This window comes from Culicoides brevitarsis, chromosome 1 (assembly GCF_036172545.1).
Source record: "Culicoides brevitarsis isolate CSIRO-B50_1 chromosome 1, AGI_CSIRO_Cbre_v1, whole genome shotgun sequence".
In the NCBI taxonomy this organism is placed as follows: domain Eukaryota; kingdom Metazoa; phylum Arthropoda; class Insecta; order Diptera; family Ceratopogonidae; genus Culicoides; species Culicoides brevitarsis.
The window spans coordinates 39985806-40005980 of NC_087085.1; the positions used below are offsets into that span (position 1 = coordinate 39985806).

A 20175-nucleotide genomic window follows, 5' to 3' on the forward strand; every position below is an offset into this window, starting at 1 on the left:
TACAAGTTTATTAAGGGCGGAGCAATATGGTAAAGTGTTTCATATTTTATTTTGTTTCAATTTTTAAAAATTTCATGAGAAAAGTAAAAACTACTTAAAAATTCATAAACTTAAATTTTTACAATTTTTAGCAAAATTTCATACCAACAAGTGTCTGATGAGCTATTAACAAAGTTTGGAATCTGCCAAGAAAATATTGACTTAAAGCCTTAATTAAAGTATTAACTTGAATTGAAAGGGTTCAATCTTCAATATTTCAATGTAAGAAATTCAAATGGACTTTGCTGTTTTCATATCAACGTTCAACCTTTGAAGAAGTTAGTTATCGAAACTCAAACAGTAACACTTTACTCGCTGAAAGCAATAATACCATCATATGCCCATATTAAATGACGGATCAACTCAGAAATATCTCCAATATAGAGCTGAAGCATAAGAAAAGACAAAAATTTATTTGAATGAAAATACTTCGAAGCTTCAAGATATTAATCGATATACTCCAAAAAATTATGTGATATTAGATTTGACTTTAAATAACTTCGACCAATGGAAACAAAAAAATTTGCCATATGACACTGAATCGTCTTATACCACAAGCAGTATCTACCTTACCTAACCTCAAAAGCTTAACTATAGTTTCAAAAGTCTATTAACTTTGGAAATTTTCTTAAACTATTGGAAGAGAAGAAAGCTTTATTAAAAATTTGTAACACTACTTATTATATAAATTAGAAAACAAAATTTAAAAAAAAATCAAATTAAGAAACAAAGTTAAGATGAAACATGAAACACATTCCTTTATTGCATCAACCTTTAAATTAAATTTTATTGTTAATCAAACTTTAACAGCAACTTGTAAAGACAACAACAGCTCGCGATAAAATTAAATAAAATCAAAAATTTGCATTAAAAGGGTTAAATTAATAATATTTACGCAACCTCTAACTCAATAACTTTCCACAAAAAAAGGGGAAACAAGTCACGACAGCAAGTGCAATAAAAACAAATAAACATCACCGACAGAGAGACAGACAGACAATAACATGATAGAATAAACAAATACCGCTAAAAAATTGAATAAAATAGAAAATTAAATCAAAACTGATCCATGCCAAAAAATTTTGTAAAAATTGAATGGGATGCTCCAAGTTCATCCCAAGTGATGTTTTTCGCGAAAAATTTTTTTCGGCATGTAACTACGAGTTCAACGAGTCAACGAGCCGCACACACAAATTTAGGAACAACAAGTGTAATATCAACACAAACAAAACCGCAAATATTCAAATCAAATAAAATAAGACACACAAAAGGGATTTTATTTCAAATCATTGCGGCGTAACCATTTCCACGCAAACACAAAACACCCTCGCCCTTTTGAATACCAACAACGACGACGACTATTGTTACAACCCAGCTACTCTTTTATTATTACATTATACTATTATCTTGCATATTGCGATAATAATTTATATCCCTCTCTTTCTCCTCCGTGATTTCGGAATTTGCATATTTGAAAACCAAAGCCGAAAAGTGAAAGATGAGAACTAAGCTCCAAACTTTGACGCGCTTGATTAATGACAATTATCGATAATTTGTCATGCCATGGACTCTTCAAGACTTTATTTCGTGAATTATCGTAAAAAATACTCTTATTTTGATTGAAAGCGAAGAAGAAGGAGAAGAGAGTAAAGTAGATTAGACAGTGATAGATGCCGTTTTATGACTATTTATGGATCTTCTTCGCTTTTTTTATGAACCGTTATTGTTGTTACACAATCGCATGATTAACACAATGGAATTTATTTAACGAGACACTTGAATAAACGTCGTCGTCGTCAACGTCAACAAATAACAACAGCGACGTGTGTCGTCAATTCATTGATGAGCTATTATTGGATTGGAACGACAAAGTGAACGGAGATACGGGAAATTGGGTGATTTCTTGAAGCGTTTCAAGGAATTTTGAGTAAAAAGTGATTTTTATCCATTTTTTGTGTCTGTGAAGAAAAAATTGAAAAGTATAAAAATTAGAAAAGTTTTTAAGCTAAATTCAAAATTATCAAAAATTTTCAGAAATTGAAAGAAAATAAAAAAAAATAAAATAAAAAAAAAATATTTAAAAAAAAAATTAGAAAAAAAATTCTAAAAGGTTAAAAATTTTTAAAAAAATTAAATAAATAAAAAATAATTAAATTTAATAAAATTTTAAAACTAAAAATAAATTAAAATAAAATTATTAAAATTAGAAAAATTGTTAAAAAAAATAAATTTTGTGATGTTAGTGTTAAATATCCCCAAAAAACGAAAAATTAAATTAACAAAGTCAACGCCAAAACCTAAACGTGCACAAATTTTATTTAATAATAATACAACAAGCACTTCAGCACCGCAATGAGATGTTTTTTGAATGGGGGGATGTTAACATAATCGCATCTCATCATCATTTCCCCCTGAATTCGTTAAAATTGCTTGTTTGCCAAACTGATATCACCGTGTAAATTGTGTGTAAAAGACTTAAATTACAAATTGAAATGTTATACTGCGTGTCACAACTTCAACTTTAATTTTATGCCCTGGTTAAATATTTTTTTGGGGACTATTTAATCCTTTTTAATGGCACTCTCTCTTTCACATGTGATGAGGGAAATTACTCGAAGTCATGTGTCAAGGTTAGTAAAGATAAGAAAATTTTTCGGGGCATGACGCGTCTCTCATTATGAAAAAGGAAAATTGTTATCGTTAAACCCAAAAAACGACGAGACACAACGACGACGTGACAAAATCTTAATTGCCATCCTTTTTAAACGCAAAATTAAAGACAGAATGAATTTGAATGAAAATCACATCGGTCACACAATAAAATCCTCAATAATAATAAAAACAAGGAGGGAGGGCGAGAGACTGAAATTATTTAATTAAAGTTTTTGCGAGATGACCTTTCGGTATGAGCGCAATGGCACAGACGAAAGGTTAATCTCTATGGTAATTTCGGGTAAATTGTGTCTCGTGTGCAGTTTGTCATGAAATTGGTCACTTTTTTGCGGTTGCGTGTGATAAATGAACAAAATAAGGACTGACTTTAATCATGTGTGATTTATTGAATTGTTATTGCGGCTTGAATGTACGTTTTGGAGAGGGAGTTGGATGAAATTAAGCAAGAAACTTGCCTTGAGAGAAGCTTTTGAAGTGCAGTGATTTTCTTGTTTTACATAATTTTTTGTCGGAAGTATCGTATCATTTTTAAATTTTTTATTAAAAAAGTCATAAGATTTTTTTTAAATTAATAAAAGCGTATTTTTGATAAAAAATAAATATTTGAAAATATTTTTTAAAAATAATTAAAATTAAAAAAAAAATTAAACTTTTAAATAAATTATTAAATAAAAAAAAATATTTAATATTAAAATTTAAAAATATAAAATTATTTAAAATATTTTTAAAAATAATAAATTTATTCAAAAAAATTTTTTTAATTATTTTTAAAATTATTCAAAATTATTTTTAAAGGTTAAATAAATATCAAAATATTTATTTTTTTTTAATTTGAATTTTAATAATATTTTTTTATGAAATTAACGAATTTTAAATAAAAAGTTATATTAAAAAAAATTTAAAAAAATGATTTATTTTCTTATTTGTGCAAAAATAATTTTTTTTTAAGAATTTTTTTATAATTTTTAATTTGAAAAATTAATTAAATATTAAATTAAATTTAATTATAATAAAATTGAATTAAAAATAATTTTTAAAAAATTATTCAAGAATAAAAAAAATATTTTGACGTTCAAAAAATAATTCTTTAAATAAAAAAAATTATCCATTAAATTTCGATAGCCTCAAAAAGCAAATTAACGTTAAAAATTGATTTAAAACTCATAGCTAAAAGGCATTCCGCGTTCTTCGCATCTCTCTATAAATAACTGAAAATTATGAATAAAGGAAGGTAGAAAAGTATCAAAATACAAAATACGATATTTATAAATAACTTTGTAACTGTATCTCTGGAAGGTACTCACACACTGCACTTTGCGTCTCGTCTAATGATGAAGATGATGATCAAAATGCTAATTGGGTGTTATTAATAATAATCTTTTAAAATAAGCCCGTTTTCGTGTCATGTCACAAGAACTTTCATTACGGGCGTGCGTGTGTGTGGTCTCTGTCATTTTCTGTTTCTGATTATCTTTTATGTGAATTTGATTAATATTTAACACCTCTTTTGGACTTTTTTTTTCTCTCTACCTCTCTCTCTCGTTTTGGATTGTAAAAAAAAATTGTGTTCAATGCTCGTTTATTTTTATTTATTTTACGTTTTTTATTGTCCAAGAATAAAAAAAATGAATAAAAGAGTGGAATTTTTTAGAACAGGTCAATAATCATCAAGCGATATGACGTGTGATCCACTTGAGATATCGATCTTTATGATTTTGATAGTTTTTGATGATGCGACAAAACATGACAGAAAAGGCTTAACGACGGAATTTATGATTTCTTATCATTTTTGACGATTGTACTTTCATTCCTCGTCATTTCGAAAAATTTTTCAAAAAAAAAAATTATCACCCTCTTACGTTACGAGTCAACTTAATCTACTGAATCGCGCCATTAAAGACCAATTTGCATCGAATTATCGTAAAAATTTGTAAATATTTTGACAGAAATCGCGAATGATAAAACAAAACGTTATTACAATCAATCCCATAAAACACCTGATCATGGATCGCGCACGATAAAATTCAACCAAATCCGATTATTTACGGTAATAGCTGCGATTCGATAAGAAAGTAACGAATTTTTGCGCATATGAGTCATCTGTGCGGGCATCTGTTCCCAAATTAGTTTCTAATTTATGGCGATAAAACGCCTTTTTGACGCGAACAATGAACAAAAACTGAATAAAAAGGAATTTTCACGCCTCTACTTTTTTGAAAAGGAAGAAATACGACAAAAAAGTGAGACAATGTCGCAAAAATTTTGTAAATAATGAGATTTCCTTCCGTATTCAGGAGCTAATTTCTTTAGATTTTTGCACACACAAAAATTCACACCCTCAACTTTATTATGAGCTTAGTTCTTTGTCGTTCGTTTTCTTTCTTTGGACTTGTTTTTTGTCGCACAATATGCTTCGATAGAAATTTTCGTGCGATAGGGAAGCATGCGGTTAAGACCATTATCGCCGAGGATGGAGATGAAGTGTTGTTTGAGAGCGCGTGAAATGCGATTTACATACAATTACAATACAATGGAGAAAAGAAAACCGGAGATGATAGGTGCTGATTAGCGGTTATTGTCTAGTTTTTTTTTGTCGTAAGTGGTTTGAATGCTCATTCGCACTTTTTTTTTTAAAGTTGTTTGTCTTTAGAAAAAATCGATATAAAATAATTGAGGAGTTTTTAGAAATATTTGACAAGAGAAAATTTGACATTTTTCACAAGTTTTGAGATGAAAAATTATTTTTGAGCAGTTTTAGGATTATTTTTCAAAAAAAAAAATTTTTTAAATTTTAGTTTTAGGATTTTAACGTACAAAAAATTTAAATTTTATTAAGAAAAATTACAAATGTCATTTTGACAGATGTCAAAGTTTCTGCCAAAATTTAAATTTTTGAACGTTTTAAGCTTTGATATCTAAAAATATTCTTAAAGTTGCTTAATTTTGTTAGCTTTTCAAAAAATTGACCTTTAAAAAATTACAAGAAATTAGATTTCAATAAAAAAAAAAATTTTTGACATCTGTCATTTTTTAACTGTCAAAATTATTTTGCAGTTCGTAAGTTAAAGAAAAATTAATTTTGAGCAGTTTCAAGTAAATTTTTGACATTTTAGACAAAAAAATATTTTTTTCTCTGAAATTTTTCAAAAATTGAATTTTTAGCAAGAAATGTCAAATTGACAGATGTCAACATTTATTTCTTTTTAATTAAAATTTGGATTTTTTAAAGGTTAATTTTTTAAAAGCTAATAATTTAAGAGGTATTAGGAATATTTTAAGATATTAAAATTTTAAATGTTTAAAAATTTATATTTTAGCTGAAATTTTGACATCTGTCAATTTGACTTTTCTTGCTAAATATTCACTTTTTAAAAAAATTTATAGAAAAAATATTTTTTTTTCTTTTTTCTTTCAAAAATTTACCTTAAACTGCTTAAAATTATTTTTTCTTTAACTTATGGACTGCAAAATAATTTTGACAGTTAAGAAAATGACAGATGTCAATTTTTTTTTATTAATTTTATTTTAAGTTTCTAAAGTCTATTGATTTTAAAAATTATTCAAAAAATTCTTAAATTAAATTAAATTCTAAAAAAATTAAATTTAACGAAATTTTTAAATAAAAATAATTCCTCAAATTTGCAAAAGGTCAATTTTAAGCAAAAATTTCTCTGAGATGACTCAACTCTTCATCACGTCACTATAAAAACGAAGAAGATCTCAATTCTCCCACAAATATTTACTCTACTAAAATATGTACTTTATTATCTTAATCTCATAAGCCAAACAATAACATTGATAAATTTACATTCAAAGCTCACACATAAATAGTCTTCTCGATCGTCGTTGTTGTGTTGTTATTGTCGCATAATAAGCCGATAAAGATATTTTTCTTGTGTTCGTCTATTTCCCTCCGTGTTATTTAGGAATATTTTAAAAGATAAACAACACCTGGAACGGATCGCCTTCGACATGTATCGAACGAAATCCATTGTTTTGTGTCTTCATGATGTCTCTTCTGCCAGCAAAAAACGACAACATCCGACACCAATTAAGCCCAATTAAATGCTCCTTCGAAAGAAAGTGAGGAAAAGCACTTTCCATTTTGCATCAAGACAATTTGCATGACGAGACAAAAGAAACACATGTCTCCATGGATGGAACATAAAACAAAAACTTTCTCCTTCTGAATTTTACAGGCAAGGAGTAATTTTTAATCCTTTATCCGGGTTTATGGTTGTTTTAACCTCAGTTGCGTTCCTTCCGTGTGTCATGTCACTTTTTAAAGGAAAAATAATTTAAAAGCCAGAGGAAGTGAAAGTTGTTTAATTCGATTTCGCGCCTATTTCATCCTCTGTCAGAACTTTTTGTGTGCAATCTGTTTGATTTTTTTCGATCAATACCGAAAATTAACTTCTTTAGAGCAGCAGAAGAGTCTTTATGTGCATTTATTTATTACTGGTCGTTGTTCAAATGAAAAGCGAAACACATAAAATGCCTTCCTAATAACAATAACTATAATCGAAACCCATAAAAATACCTAAATGAACAGACAAAGTGGCAAAATACAGTCAAAACATCGCAACTGTGCAAGATATCTATTACACCCGCTGTGCATTCGAGTGGACATAATACTGTTGTTGTCGTCAAGTATACAAATAATATCTGATTCAGATGTTTTTTCCTTCTTGCAACACAAAAACACTCCAAGAGTGCGAGAAAAGAACAGACGAAGAACAATGATGATGATACAAATAATGGGACATGATCAGTATATTTACAAACATTTCTTCTGTTTTTTGTTCTTTTCTCTCTCTCGAGTTTTTTTTTCTTGTGTTTTGTAACATTTACCGGTTATTTACCGAAATTGAGGAGACAATAAATTTTTTTGGCAACAAAAATAGCGAGAGTTGAGAGATAACTTTAAAAGGCACGTACAATAATTTATAAAATAAAAATAAATAAAAATGAAACATTTGGACATCAATTCGAGTGTTTGGAAAAAAAAACAACATAAAATCAGACAAAAATTATTTCTGAGCCATTTATTTTCGCTCATTCACTTATTTGCAACATTTTATCGCACCTTGATTCATTGAACATTGCGTTGTAAAAATTTTGTGTTTCGTGAAATTAAAAAAAAATTAATTTTAATAATTTCAAAATTTTTAAAAAATTTATGAAAATAATTCAAAATTTATTCAAAGAATTAAAATTTGTAATTTATTAAATTTTTATTTAATTTTATAAAATTTATTATTTCTCTATTTAAAAAAAAATATTTTAATATTTTTTAAAAATAATTAAAAATTTTAAAAAAAATTAATCTTAATTATTTATTTTTATAATAACATTAAATTAAATTTATTTTCTTTAAAAAAAATAATTAAAATTTTTTAAATTAAAAAAAATAGTTAAAAAAATTAATTAAAATTTAATAAAAAATATTTTAATAATTATTCTAATAAAAAATTTATAAAAATATTTTTTTTTACATTTTCTAACCTTTAAATTAAATTTAAATTTTTTCAACATTAAAATAATTTTTTTTTTCAAATATTATTAAATAGTTAAATAAAAAAAACATTTTTTTAAATTAAATAAATAAATTAAATAATTTATTTTTTATTAAATTATTTATTTTATTTTTTAAAATTTAATTTAATTAATTTATTTATTTTTAATTTTTTTTAATATTGTTTTTTTTTTAATTTTTGTAAAAAAAAAATTTTTTTCAACTGTGAAACATGAATTTCTTACAAAGCAATAATTAAATTTTTTCGTTTGCGCCAAATTTGTTGCTTACTCCATAAATTTCGTTCATAATTTTCAATTTAAAGAAGATTGAAGATGCAAATCATTCAAAAAAAGAAAAAAAAACTTTTTTTAAACAGATGTGAATATGCAATCAATGCTTTTTCAATAATAATACAAATAATACCTCAAGATATTTATAATACAAACAAAATGATTTTTAAATCAGATAAAAATTATTTCTCTCTTTTGTTGGTTTGCTGGATGTTTGAAATGTTTCCATATCCGAACGTATCGAAAGAAAAAAATCAATCAGTGATTAGAAACTCACATCACACGTCATTCACTCAAGAAGACGAGAGACATTCTTTTGTTCCTAATCTTCACCTTTAAATCCGAATCTCCATTCATTCATCCAATTTAGAATAACAAACAAGAAGAATAACACACGAGATATGCCGAACAAATGGAATCAAAAGAGGCATGAGGTCTTGTGTCACAATTTTTTTCCTTTTTTTTCTTCTTCGAGAATAAAAAAAATAACAAGATTGTGTCATTTTGAACAATAAAACAGCTTCCTTTGCCAAAAAATCGAAGAATTTCTCGATAGACAGGCGAGCAATTGAAACTTTTTGTGTTGCAATAATGGACAAAACCACGACAGATGCAATTTGTCACCCACATTTGACTCACATTTGGGTCCCATTCAAAAGGGAAGTTTATTCAATTTTCATTTTTTTTGAGATAATTTCTTACGAGATAAAAACAAAACGAATAAACTACGCAAATTATTAGCTTTTCCTGTTCAAATCTAACGACAATTTTTTTTCTCTCGTAAAGTCAGTTACAGATCGCATTTCATATATGAAAGCAAAAAAAAAATGTCGATCGTAGGTCATTAGGTCAAAACTGCACCTTTTCCTGCCATGCAACTCGGCCATGTCGATTATTATTAAATATTGCATTTTTATAATGCGCCATAGATTCAGTAAATAAATTGATGATGCAAAAAAATTCATCCCGAGAAGGATAAATGTAGATTTTTATTGCGATAATGTTGTAAAATTGCAGGAAATTCCGTGTTTTGTGTGTAAAAATGCATTCAATAAAAATTGTACAAAATTTTTTGTAGGTCAGTTATTTATTGGATAATACGGGAGGGTAATAATGAGGGTGAAAAAAAATTATGAATGAGGATAGTTTTTATTTAAAAAGTAGTTTATATGACCGAATTTGATACTTTTAATGATTTTATATGGATTTATGTTGAAAAGTTGTTGATAAAAAAATATTGAATTAGCTAAAAAGCGATTTTCAAATTTTTTAACGGTCGTTTTTTGAATTGACATTTACAAATTTTTTATTTTGTTTATTTAAAAAATTAATTTTTTGACAAAGTTTAATACTTTTTAAGATTTTACATATGGATTTTTGTTAAAAAAATTATTCATAAAAAAAAATTTGAATTAGCAAGAGGCGATTTCCAAATTTTTTAACTGTCAGTTTGTAAATTGACATTTACGAATTTTTTATATTTTTTGGAAAGGATTGAGGACTTTATATTATTTTAAGATAGTTATGATTAAAATTTTCAAAAATTGAATAATTTGAAAAAGTTTTTTCTAAAAAATCTGATAAAATTTGTAAATGTCAATTCAAAAATCGACCGTTAAAAATTTGAAAATCATTTTTTTGTTAATTTTAATTTTTTTATATGAATTTTTAATAAATTAAAAAATTATAAAAAATAATTAATAAAATTAAATTTATAAAAAATTCGTAAAAAAGATTAAAAATTAAATTCTTTGATTTACTTTTTAATTTTTTAAATTTAATTTTTTTAATCGATTAGTTTTTATTTAGTAAAATTTATTTTTAATTTAATTTTCAAAGGTCAAATTTTTTTTAAATAATTTTTTTTCCGGTACAGAACATCAAATCAATTAAAAAGTAACATTGTAACAAAAATTACCTCCATGTGCGTTTCACACATTAACCAACAGATCAGATAAAGCTATCAAAAGTCATGTTCCTTGTATTTATTAAAACAAGCTAAAAAATGATTAATGAACTGTAAAATATATCGCCCAACAAGTAAAACAAGCAATATTTTGTCTGCCAAAATAAAAGTTATTACTTGTTTTTTACTCCCAACTACTGCGAGCCATACAACTTTAACTATTCAATGGTGTTAAAATAAAGCGTGAGTGTAGTCTAAACATTTATCTTTCCAATCATTAGTCAAAAAAAAATGGTTTTCAATAAAATATCGAGTGTAATTCTCGTATTTGTTTAAAACGAGGCTTTTAATAATAAATAACTTGTTATTCTATCTATTAATTATATCTTTTATGTTAAAATTAGTAAAGTGTTTAGTTTATGATAAATTATGAATATTTATCGAGGAAAAAAAGTTTTATCTTCATCCTCTCTCGTTAAATCTAGCATGAAATTCTCGTCTCGTGTTCTGTTTGTTGAAAAGTTATTTTACAAAATAAACGAAGTATTAAATTGGAAAATCATCGACTCTACGTACATCGAGCGTTTTTATTAGAAATCATGATCTAATGTTCTGTTATTAAAAAATTAAACAACACAAGATCTTATCAAATTATTTTTTGTGTACTTTTTTCTCTGTGTTTTGTTATAATTTCTCTTAATAGCTTAATAGCGTTCGTCGTCATCATCATCCAAGAGCTCCAAAGTAGATATATGGGTGAATGTAAACTTTATTAAATTAAATTTTTCTTACAAGCACAAATATTAAAAAAAATTACTTACAATAAACGGGCTAATAGTTTTGCCTCCCAGGAGGGATGAGCGTGACTGAATTGCTGCTTTGTTACAATTTTGAACAATTCGACGCCATGCTGTCTGGTTTTAAAGAGATTAAGGTTTTTGGAAAGTTTTTTTTTTTGTGTTTTAATTGAGACATTCATTTTTTTTAGAAAATATCACTTGTTACATATTTTTTATTGTGATTAATCGATAGATAATTTTTTACTGAAAATCAAAGTTGAAAAAATTTTTCTAATTATTTTATTATTTTTTTAATTTTTTCGGTTCTTTCGTTTTTAATTAATTTTAAAAAATTTATTAATAAAATAAAATAAAAATAAATAAAAAATTTAATAATTTTTTTTTTAATTTTTTAATTAAATAGGTATAAATTTTAAAAATATACATAAATTTTTTTTTTCATTAAAATTTTTATTTTTTTTTTTTAATTTTATTCAATTTTAAAAATAATAAAAATTAATAAAATATTTTTTTTATTTAATATTTTATTAATTTTTATTATTTTTAAAATTAAATAAAATTAAAAAAAAAATAAAAATTTAAATGAAAAAAAAATGAATTTATATTTTTAAAATTTAATATTATTTACTTAAATTTTTATTTATTTATTTATATTTTTTTATTTATTTTATTTTTTTTTTTTTATTTATTTATTCTTTACAAAAATTAATAATTTTTATTGAATTTAAATAAATTTTTTAAAAAATTAAATAAGGATTAATTTAATTTATTTCAATAAAAATTTAATTTTTAAAAGATTTTTTTTTTTCTTAAAAAAATTTAAATTTCAATTAAAATATGAAAAAAAATCCAAGGCCAGCATATTTCCATCATCAATTTATATAAAAAAAAAAATATTTAAAAAATTTCAAAATTATCCTCAATTAAGATTCATCGTCTTTCTTGCATCGTACAATGTTGATGGCACGAGAGATGAAATAATTTGATAAACAAACAAATATAAAAAGTTCTCGCGCTAAAAAATGCGGTTGGAATGAAAATTATTATCTTTACTTTTTATTTAAAAAAAAAATAAATAAATATTTATCAACCGCCTCTATTTCACTACATTAACGCAGAACTAAAGTTAAATCCAATTAAGCCTTTTTTTATGTAACACTAACTATTGGCGGTATTATATGGTCTGTTGGTTGGTGACAAATGTCGCGTGCTTACGACTTGTTAAAAATAAATTTGTTTATTTATTTACTCACTCATTTAGAGTAATTTTTTTTTTAAACTGCAACAAAATATATGGGTCGAATTTTTTTTTTCATGAATTTTTTTTTTTCATTAAAGGGAGATTTTTACCGATTTTTTTTTTTGACACGTGCAAAAAAAAAAGTAAAAAAATTTTCTTCATAAATTTCTGTTGTCATGACAATAAATTAAGCATATGGTGACGACAAATATTTATTACAACATGACAAACTCAAGAATTACATTTAATTGCCATTCACTAGTTAATTGCAGCTATTATTGAGATGAATGGACATTCCGCTCCATCTCTCTTCTCAAACGTACATATTTTTCATGTAGTAACCAAGAAAGGCAATAGATTAAATTTTTAATCGTTTTAATGTCTTAATTGAGCATTACTTAAACAAGCGCGCGTAATTTGTCTTACGGAATTTCTCTTCTCTCAGTTAGGAGTTGAAGCATTAAAGTCACTTTGGTTATTTTTTTGCACTTTACTTGATTAGATTTATGTCGTGTCATCATCCAGTCAGTTGCTAGACGGAAACATAAAAAACGCATTTTTCTTGTCGAGAGCATAAAAGTATCGAGTTTCCTATTTTTTCACTTTCACCCGGGCGATGTCACGAGAGAAAAGGTGAAAAATCGAGAAAAAGTGTGAGTTAATAAATCTAATTTTATATAAAAGGTTTACATAACACACACACGAATTTTGACATATAAAGGGCGTTCTGCTATTTTTGGACGGAGCAAAATGTAGAACGAACCCCAAAGTAAAGAAGAAAATTTTTTGATTAAAGTTTCTAGACAAAGAGGAAGAGAGACAATTGAGACCAAAAACTGTCAAACTTAACAAAAATATTATTATCGATTGTTTTGTCTTCCTTTCAATTGTTCCCGAAAACCGAAAAAGGTTCGCATCTGAGATGATTGAACGACAAAAGCGTGTCAAGGAAATGTTTGCGGTGTCACAAAATTTTCATTTTATCTTTCAACTTGATTTCTTCCTTTTGAATAATTTTTTTTTTTTTTTTTTTTTTTTTTTTTTTTTTTTTTTTTTTTTTGTAAAAAAAATGTCAACAAAAAAATGATAAGTTCATCAAAATTTCGCACGCGTCTCTCTCTCGATTACTCATTGTTGTTGCAAAAATACAAAAAAAATAAAATCTCAGCTGCATGCCATCGCGTCATTAGAACACAAAGGACAAAAGGTTATTTCAACACTTTTTTTGCGAGAGTTGCATAAAAATTGACGCGACACGTGACCTTGTGTCGTTTAAAAAGAAAAAAAGCGCGCAATTAATTGATCTCGAAATAGTGATGAAAAGGGCAGTGCTTGTAAATATTTCGAATGAGGTCTTTCAGTTAAAAATATTAATTTATCAAATTTTTTGGCAGAGGCATTTTTTGGCAAAAGTCACACAGCAGAGAGGAAAGATGATAATAATAACTGTGACAGACGTCGAAAAACGAGTGTAATCGTACAGAAAGAATTTTTAATCTTTCCCCTTTTGTGACTTTGAATGTTGAAGTTCATTGTTTGGCGGCACAGAGCTCTTGTCAGAAAATCAGGCGTTGAATGCTTCGGGGAGGAAATTTATACCGAAGACAGCAAAGATAAATTGCAACGAATTTTTGCTGCAAGAACGTCTTTTCTTATATTTTTCAAGAGATCCAGTTACCAATTATCTCTGCAGTGATTCCGTTTATTAATGAGTATCAAGTCGACTGTGGTAATCATTTAACGTGAAATAACAAGAAAACTGATAAATTTCGGTCACTTTTCATTCTTCAAGTAATTTTACGATTTTTTCTTTTTTTTTTTTTTGAATGAGTCAAAGAAGAAAAAAAAGATAAAATAATAGCGTGACGCATTTCTCACACATTTTTCGTCTAAATGTTGTTCTAAATTATCAATTAAAGACATTTGTTGGAAGTCGGTACACCCACAAATTGTTTACAATACGACACAAAATACAACTTTAATTACCCCAGTTTGTTCTGTGGATGTCAAGAAAGACAATAATAATAGCGGAATTGGACAAAAACATTTGCCTATCTTAATTAAAAATGATGTAAAACAGCAATTTTTATCTTTTTTTGCTCTCGTCTAGTCGACGGACTCCCTTTTTCTATTTATTTATTTTTTCTTTCTTTTTTTAAATTAGAAAGATGCGAGATATTAGAGCAGAAACATCTTCAATTTATTGTTTTAATCACAATTATTAACCTTAATTAACTTGATATCCGATCCAAAGGGCACTGAAAATAAGAAAATAAATAAAAAAAATTAATTAAATTTAAATTTAAATAAATTATAAATAAACAAAATTTCTCTGGTTTTTAACATTATATTTTTTAAAAAAATAAAAATTATTAATTTATTGTTGCAAAAAAAAAAATTATAGATAATAAATTTTTATTTTGAATAATATTTTTTTTAATTATTATATTTTTTTTACTTGTTATTATTTATTTATTTTTTTTTTATTAATAAAGTTTTATTTTAAATAAAATAAATTTCAATTAATTTTCATTAATTTTTTTTATAAATTATTTATTTTTGATTTAATTTTATTTTTTATAATTCGATTTATTTATTTATTTATTTTTTAAATAATTAAGTTTTAATTTTTTAATAAAATAAATTTTTATTTTATTTAATTTTCAATTTTTTTTCATAAAATATTATTTATTTTCAATTTTTATTATTTTTTAATTTTAAATTCAATATTAAATTTTTATTTAGTATATAAAATTATTATTTTTACTTAATTATTTTTTATTTAAATATATTAAATATTTTTAAAATTTATAAATTTTTTTATTTATTTTTTTTTTTTTTAATAATTAGTTAAAAAATAAAATATTTAAAAAAATTATTAAAAATTTATTTTTTCATTAAAAATTACCTAAAAAATTTAAATAAATAATATTTATCGAAAAATTAAATTTTTAATAAATCTTATATTTTTTAATTTGAATTTATTTTTTAAAATTGAAAATTTTTTTAATTAAATTAAATTTATTATTTTTTTAAATTAAAATTAAATTTATTTTTAATTATATAAATTTTTATTTTTTAAAAATTAATTGAAAAATTTTCTCAAAAAATATTAAAAAGTACGCTTAAATTAATATTTCAGTTCAGAAAAAAAATTTAATTCTCTAATTTTTTGTAACAAATTTCATCCGATCTCTCATCTCACACGCACTTTACTTTATTATGCACCCCCTTGAACTCAGCAAAAAAAATCCAACATAAAAAAATGTTAAACGCCAAAACACTCACTCACTTACGACAAATGAATTGAATCACATAACAAACAACCTTGAGAGCACTTCTTCTCTTCATCGTGACACGTGCTTGCCAAATACTCGGCGTAATTTTGTATGGAAGTTGTGGTTTACCGCACCGAATTCACTTCCACACCGTTAAGAGTATCAATTTTTTATTTACCTCGATGTGATTTTGATTTATTTATTTATTATCCTGCAACGTCTTGCGTTCGGGAACGGACTGTCGTCGTACCTTCGTCGTAGAAAGTTATGCATATTTAATGAAAAAGCCGCAATAAATCAATGTGTGATAGTGACTTTTTGATTAAGGAGGTGAATCCACACACGAACGGTCAAGTAAGAGAATATTAATACTAAAAGGAAATTATCCTCAGGATATAAACAACAGACCGAAATATTATTTTTTTTTAAAGTTAAATACATTTCATTACGGATGTGGTTCGAAACTTTACTTTAAACGACGCTCGACGACGAGGAGAAAAAGTTTTGCGTACGAACAAGATCAGGGAGGTTAAGATACATAGAGAAGGCGTTCCAGTCGAGCATAAGATTTACCGATATTTTCGGCATTCGGAGAGAATGTACGATTTATTGAATTTAATGTGCGATGTTATTGTTTGATAAAACGATGTAAACTAGGGTTTTACATATTATGTATTATTTGAACAGCATTATTTATTATCCGTTCTTGCCCAATACCTTCACATATGCGATGAAATATTGTTTACTCGAGACGTAACTGATATTTTTGCTTGTAAGGTCGATGCAATAATTAAAAATATTTTTTAAAATTTAAAGAGCTTCAAAAATTAATTTATTTATATTTTTACAAATTTAATTATTTCTTTAAATTTAGAAAATAGAAGAATAGAAAAAAAAATATTTTTAAATTTTTTAATTAATTTTAAAATTTTTTTCTTAATTTCAATAATTTGATAGATATTTTTTTCAGATATTTTTTTTTAATTTTTTAAAAATTTTATTTTCATTTATTTTATATATTTCTTTTATTTCAATTTTTTTATTAAAAAAATTATTAAAAAAAATATTAAAAAATTAAATTTTTATTTTAATTACCTAATTTTATTTTTTTTTAAATAATTTAAAACTTAATTTAATAACAAAATAAAGAAAAAATAAAAATTAAATTAATTAAAAAATACTTATTTTGAAAAAAAATTTTAATTTTTTGTATTGAGTTAAAAGCAATAAATATATAACAAAAATTGAATTTTTAATTTTTTTTTTGTCTAAAAAATTAAAAGGATGAAAAATTATTATTTTTTAAAAATTAAATAAAAAAAAAAAAAATAAAATTATAACTGATATCCTTACCACTAAACAATATGGGAATTTTAAAATTTTCATTAATTTTTTTTTAAATTTTTATTTAATTATTTAATTTAATTTTTTTAAAAATTAAAAATTTTTTTTTTTAAATTTTAATTAATAATTTGTTTTTTATTAATTTTTTTTTAACAGAAATTAATAAATATTTCTGGTTAAAAAAAATTATAAAAAATATTTTTTATTTAATTTTTAAAATATTTTCAATAATTGCATCTGCCTAAGAAAATCTCAAATTATTATTAAGAAACATCATTAACGATCTTCTGGTCATGCGAAACGTTCATTCAAGGATGAAAAGATATGCACGGAAAATTAGTTCAATTACGACTCTAAAACTCTTAGAAAGACGTCTTTTTTTTATCAGATTTAAAACATGTGAGATAAATTAACTTGATTAGACTCGAGCACCATTTGCGTGCGATGGCATCGAGGCGCGACATTTCTAACAACAATTCATTTCAATTATAATCTATTAAAAAAAAAAGAAGAGAAGAAGAAAAAAATTACTCGAACATAAGTGTATATTAAAAATTATTCTCTTATTTTTATCACCAAAGCACAAGGCCTAGATAAATTAATGTTTATTTATTTTTTGTATATAATTTACTCTCCCCTTTCGTATTTTTCAATTCAAGAGTAATAATAAAAGAAATTTGTTTTAAAGACGAAATAATAATCAAGCCTGATGAAAAATGTACAAATCATGAGATGTATATTACTGATGATTATTATTATTACGTTTTTTTTTCGTATTTTATGATTAAATGATGAATATGAAAATTTTGTAAAATTAACTCGGTATTTAAATTGGTTGTTGGATGACGATGTCTGTGAGCGTCTCATGGTGTCTCGCCAACTTGTGTATTTTATTTACTTTGATTAATTGATTTTTATTGAACAAATAAATTGATTAAAATTGATTTAGGTTACAAAATACGAGCAAAGTGAATGTGTGACCTCTTTCGATGTGGGATTTTTTAATGATTTATTTGTGAGATTCTATCGAAACCCTTTCTTTTGTTCCGTAATTTGTGTCGGCTTTCACCATCAGTGAGGGCGCCAGTACGAAAATTGTGCCTCCGATTGAATTAGAATTAATAATTCACGAGAATTAGAATTTCAAATTGATTTCGCGACGAGAATTTCTGTGGTAATAACAATAAAGAGACATAAATATTCACGAAAAAATGTTTTTTTAACAGCTGGTCGTGTTCCGGTTAGAAACTTTTTGCTTGATTTTTAGTTTGAGGCTCTTTCCTATTCCGACGGTCTGTTGAATTTGTCATTTTTTAATTTTTTTTCATTATTTTGTATAATTTTATGTTTTTTTCTTTCATTTTCAGCACTTTAGTAACATTTTATTTTCAAAATTTTAACATTTATTTAACATTTTTATTATTTTTGGGGCGGGAGGTGAAAATTTGGCACCATTAACGCTTAATTATTTATTAATTTTATAATTTTTTTATAATTTATTTTTAATTTTTTAACCAAAAAAGCACTTAACTCACTCACAAACACAAAAAACTCACAAAATAACGTTAACTTAAAATACAAAAAAAGGCTGTTCGCGATAATTTTCATTATAAAGGTGTCAAATTCGCACCTGTCGCCCTAAAAATGACTAAAAAAGATTTTTTTCTCAATTTTAGATGCTTGTGGCTTGTCTGACTTGGCGCACATTGAGTCGCTGCAGGAAAAATCGCAATGCGCCCTCGAGGAATACTGCAGAGCGCAAAACCCGAACCAGCCAACGCGTTTCGGCAAGTTACTTTTGCGACTTCCGTCACTGCGAACCGTCTCATCACAGGTATGGATTGTGCGTTATTTTCCCTCCGAGACAATTTTTTCTTACTAAATGTCTTTTTTTGGCGTCATTTCAGGTGATCGAGCAACTTTTCTTCGTGCGGCTTGTGGGAAAAACGCCAATTGAGACGCTAATTCGCGACATGCTGTTATCGGGCAGCAGCTTCTCGTGGCCCTATTTGCCATCGATGTGACATACAGTATGGCGTCAGTTAGCAACCACTTGATCCTCACTTCTGGGGTCGTCTTTGACTCCCTACTACTCGAGCTGTTACAGTGCTTCTTCTCTCCTGAACAACAACAACAATAATAATAATTTCATCAATAATAATACGACAACCAGTTCTGAGAACAACAATAGCAATAGCAGTTCCCTGATGCTGGAATCGCAAAATACGGAACTTTTGGGCGCGACAAACACTTTGGGACAACTTGGGACGAATACGAATAACAGCAGTAATGCCGACAATGAAATATCATGTGCTGATGACGTCAAATAAATCAAATTTTTTACTTGGTATGTCTTTCCAAACCTAAAAAAAAAATTAAAAATAATGAATTTTATAAAAATAATCAAAAATTTTTTGAACATATCCTTGTTTGTTTGTTCTCTCATATTAAAAAAAAATTTTTTTAAAATATGAGAATTGTAAAAAAATTAAAAAAAATTATCAAACGTACTAAAAATAGTGTCAAAATTATCAATTTTTGTAAATAAATAAGAAAAAAAAACCGTCAGATTAATAGTCAGCCAACCCATTTTTTCCCGCTCACATGAAGATTATCTTTCTTATACTACATAATATTATTTATTACACACATCTATATAATTTACTGATAACAAAATTTCTTGGAATTTATATTTTAACTGATTAAAATCTTTCTTTTCTATATGTTTATTAAACATCTTTTTATAAGAAAAAATTATTAAATTTAAAAACGAGCACCAAAAATGATTGCAATATTTATTTAAAATTTTGAATTTGAAACAAAAATTAAATTAATTAAAAAATAACAACGAAATTTCTCTTTAAAAAAATTAAAAACCTTTGATAAGTTTTATTTATTATTATTATAAATTATAAAAACATATTAAAATGTTTATTTTTCTGACAAGTCTTATCAAATAAAAAAAATATTAAAAAGTAATATAAAATGATACATATTACATCATAGTAATATATATGAAAAATATACAATAAAAAAAAAACAAAATATAATTGTTGCTCAACAAGTTCTCCCTTCTCTAGGCGGCTA

At 25.2% G+C, this 20175-nt stretch overlaps 1 protein-coding gene across 3 annotated transcripts in view; it reads left to right on the forward strand.

The window, feature by feature from the left end:
- The window catches only part of LOC134830034 (steroid receptor seven-up, isoforms B/C), a 57377-nt gene extending 37521 nt beyond the window's left edge, over nucleotides 1-19856 (forward strand). For 2 of the 3 annotated variants that reach the window (XM_063843411.1, XM_063843420.1), the window contains 2 exons: nucleotides 18765-18922; nucleotides 18996-19856. In XM_063843411.1, coding sequence (XP_063699481.1) covers nucleotides 18765-18922; nucleotides 18996-19112 — 275 coding nt within the window. In that variant the 3' untranslated portion in view covers nucleotides 19113-19856. Of the gene's footprint in view, nucleotides 1-18764; nucleotides 18932-18995 lie in introns of all 3 variants that reach the window. The other variant, XM_063843403.1, reaches the window with a different exon arrangement.
- Nucleotides 19857-20175: the final 319 nt, after the last annotated feature.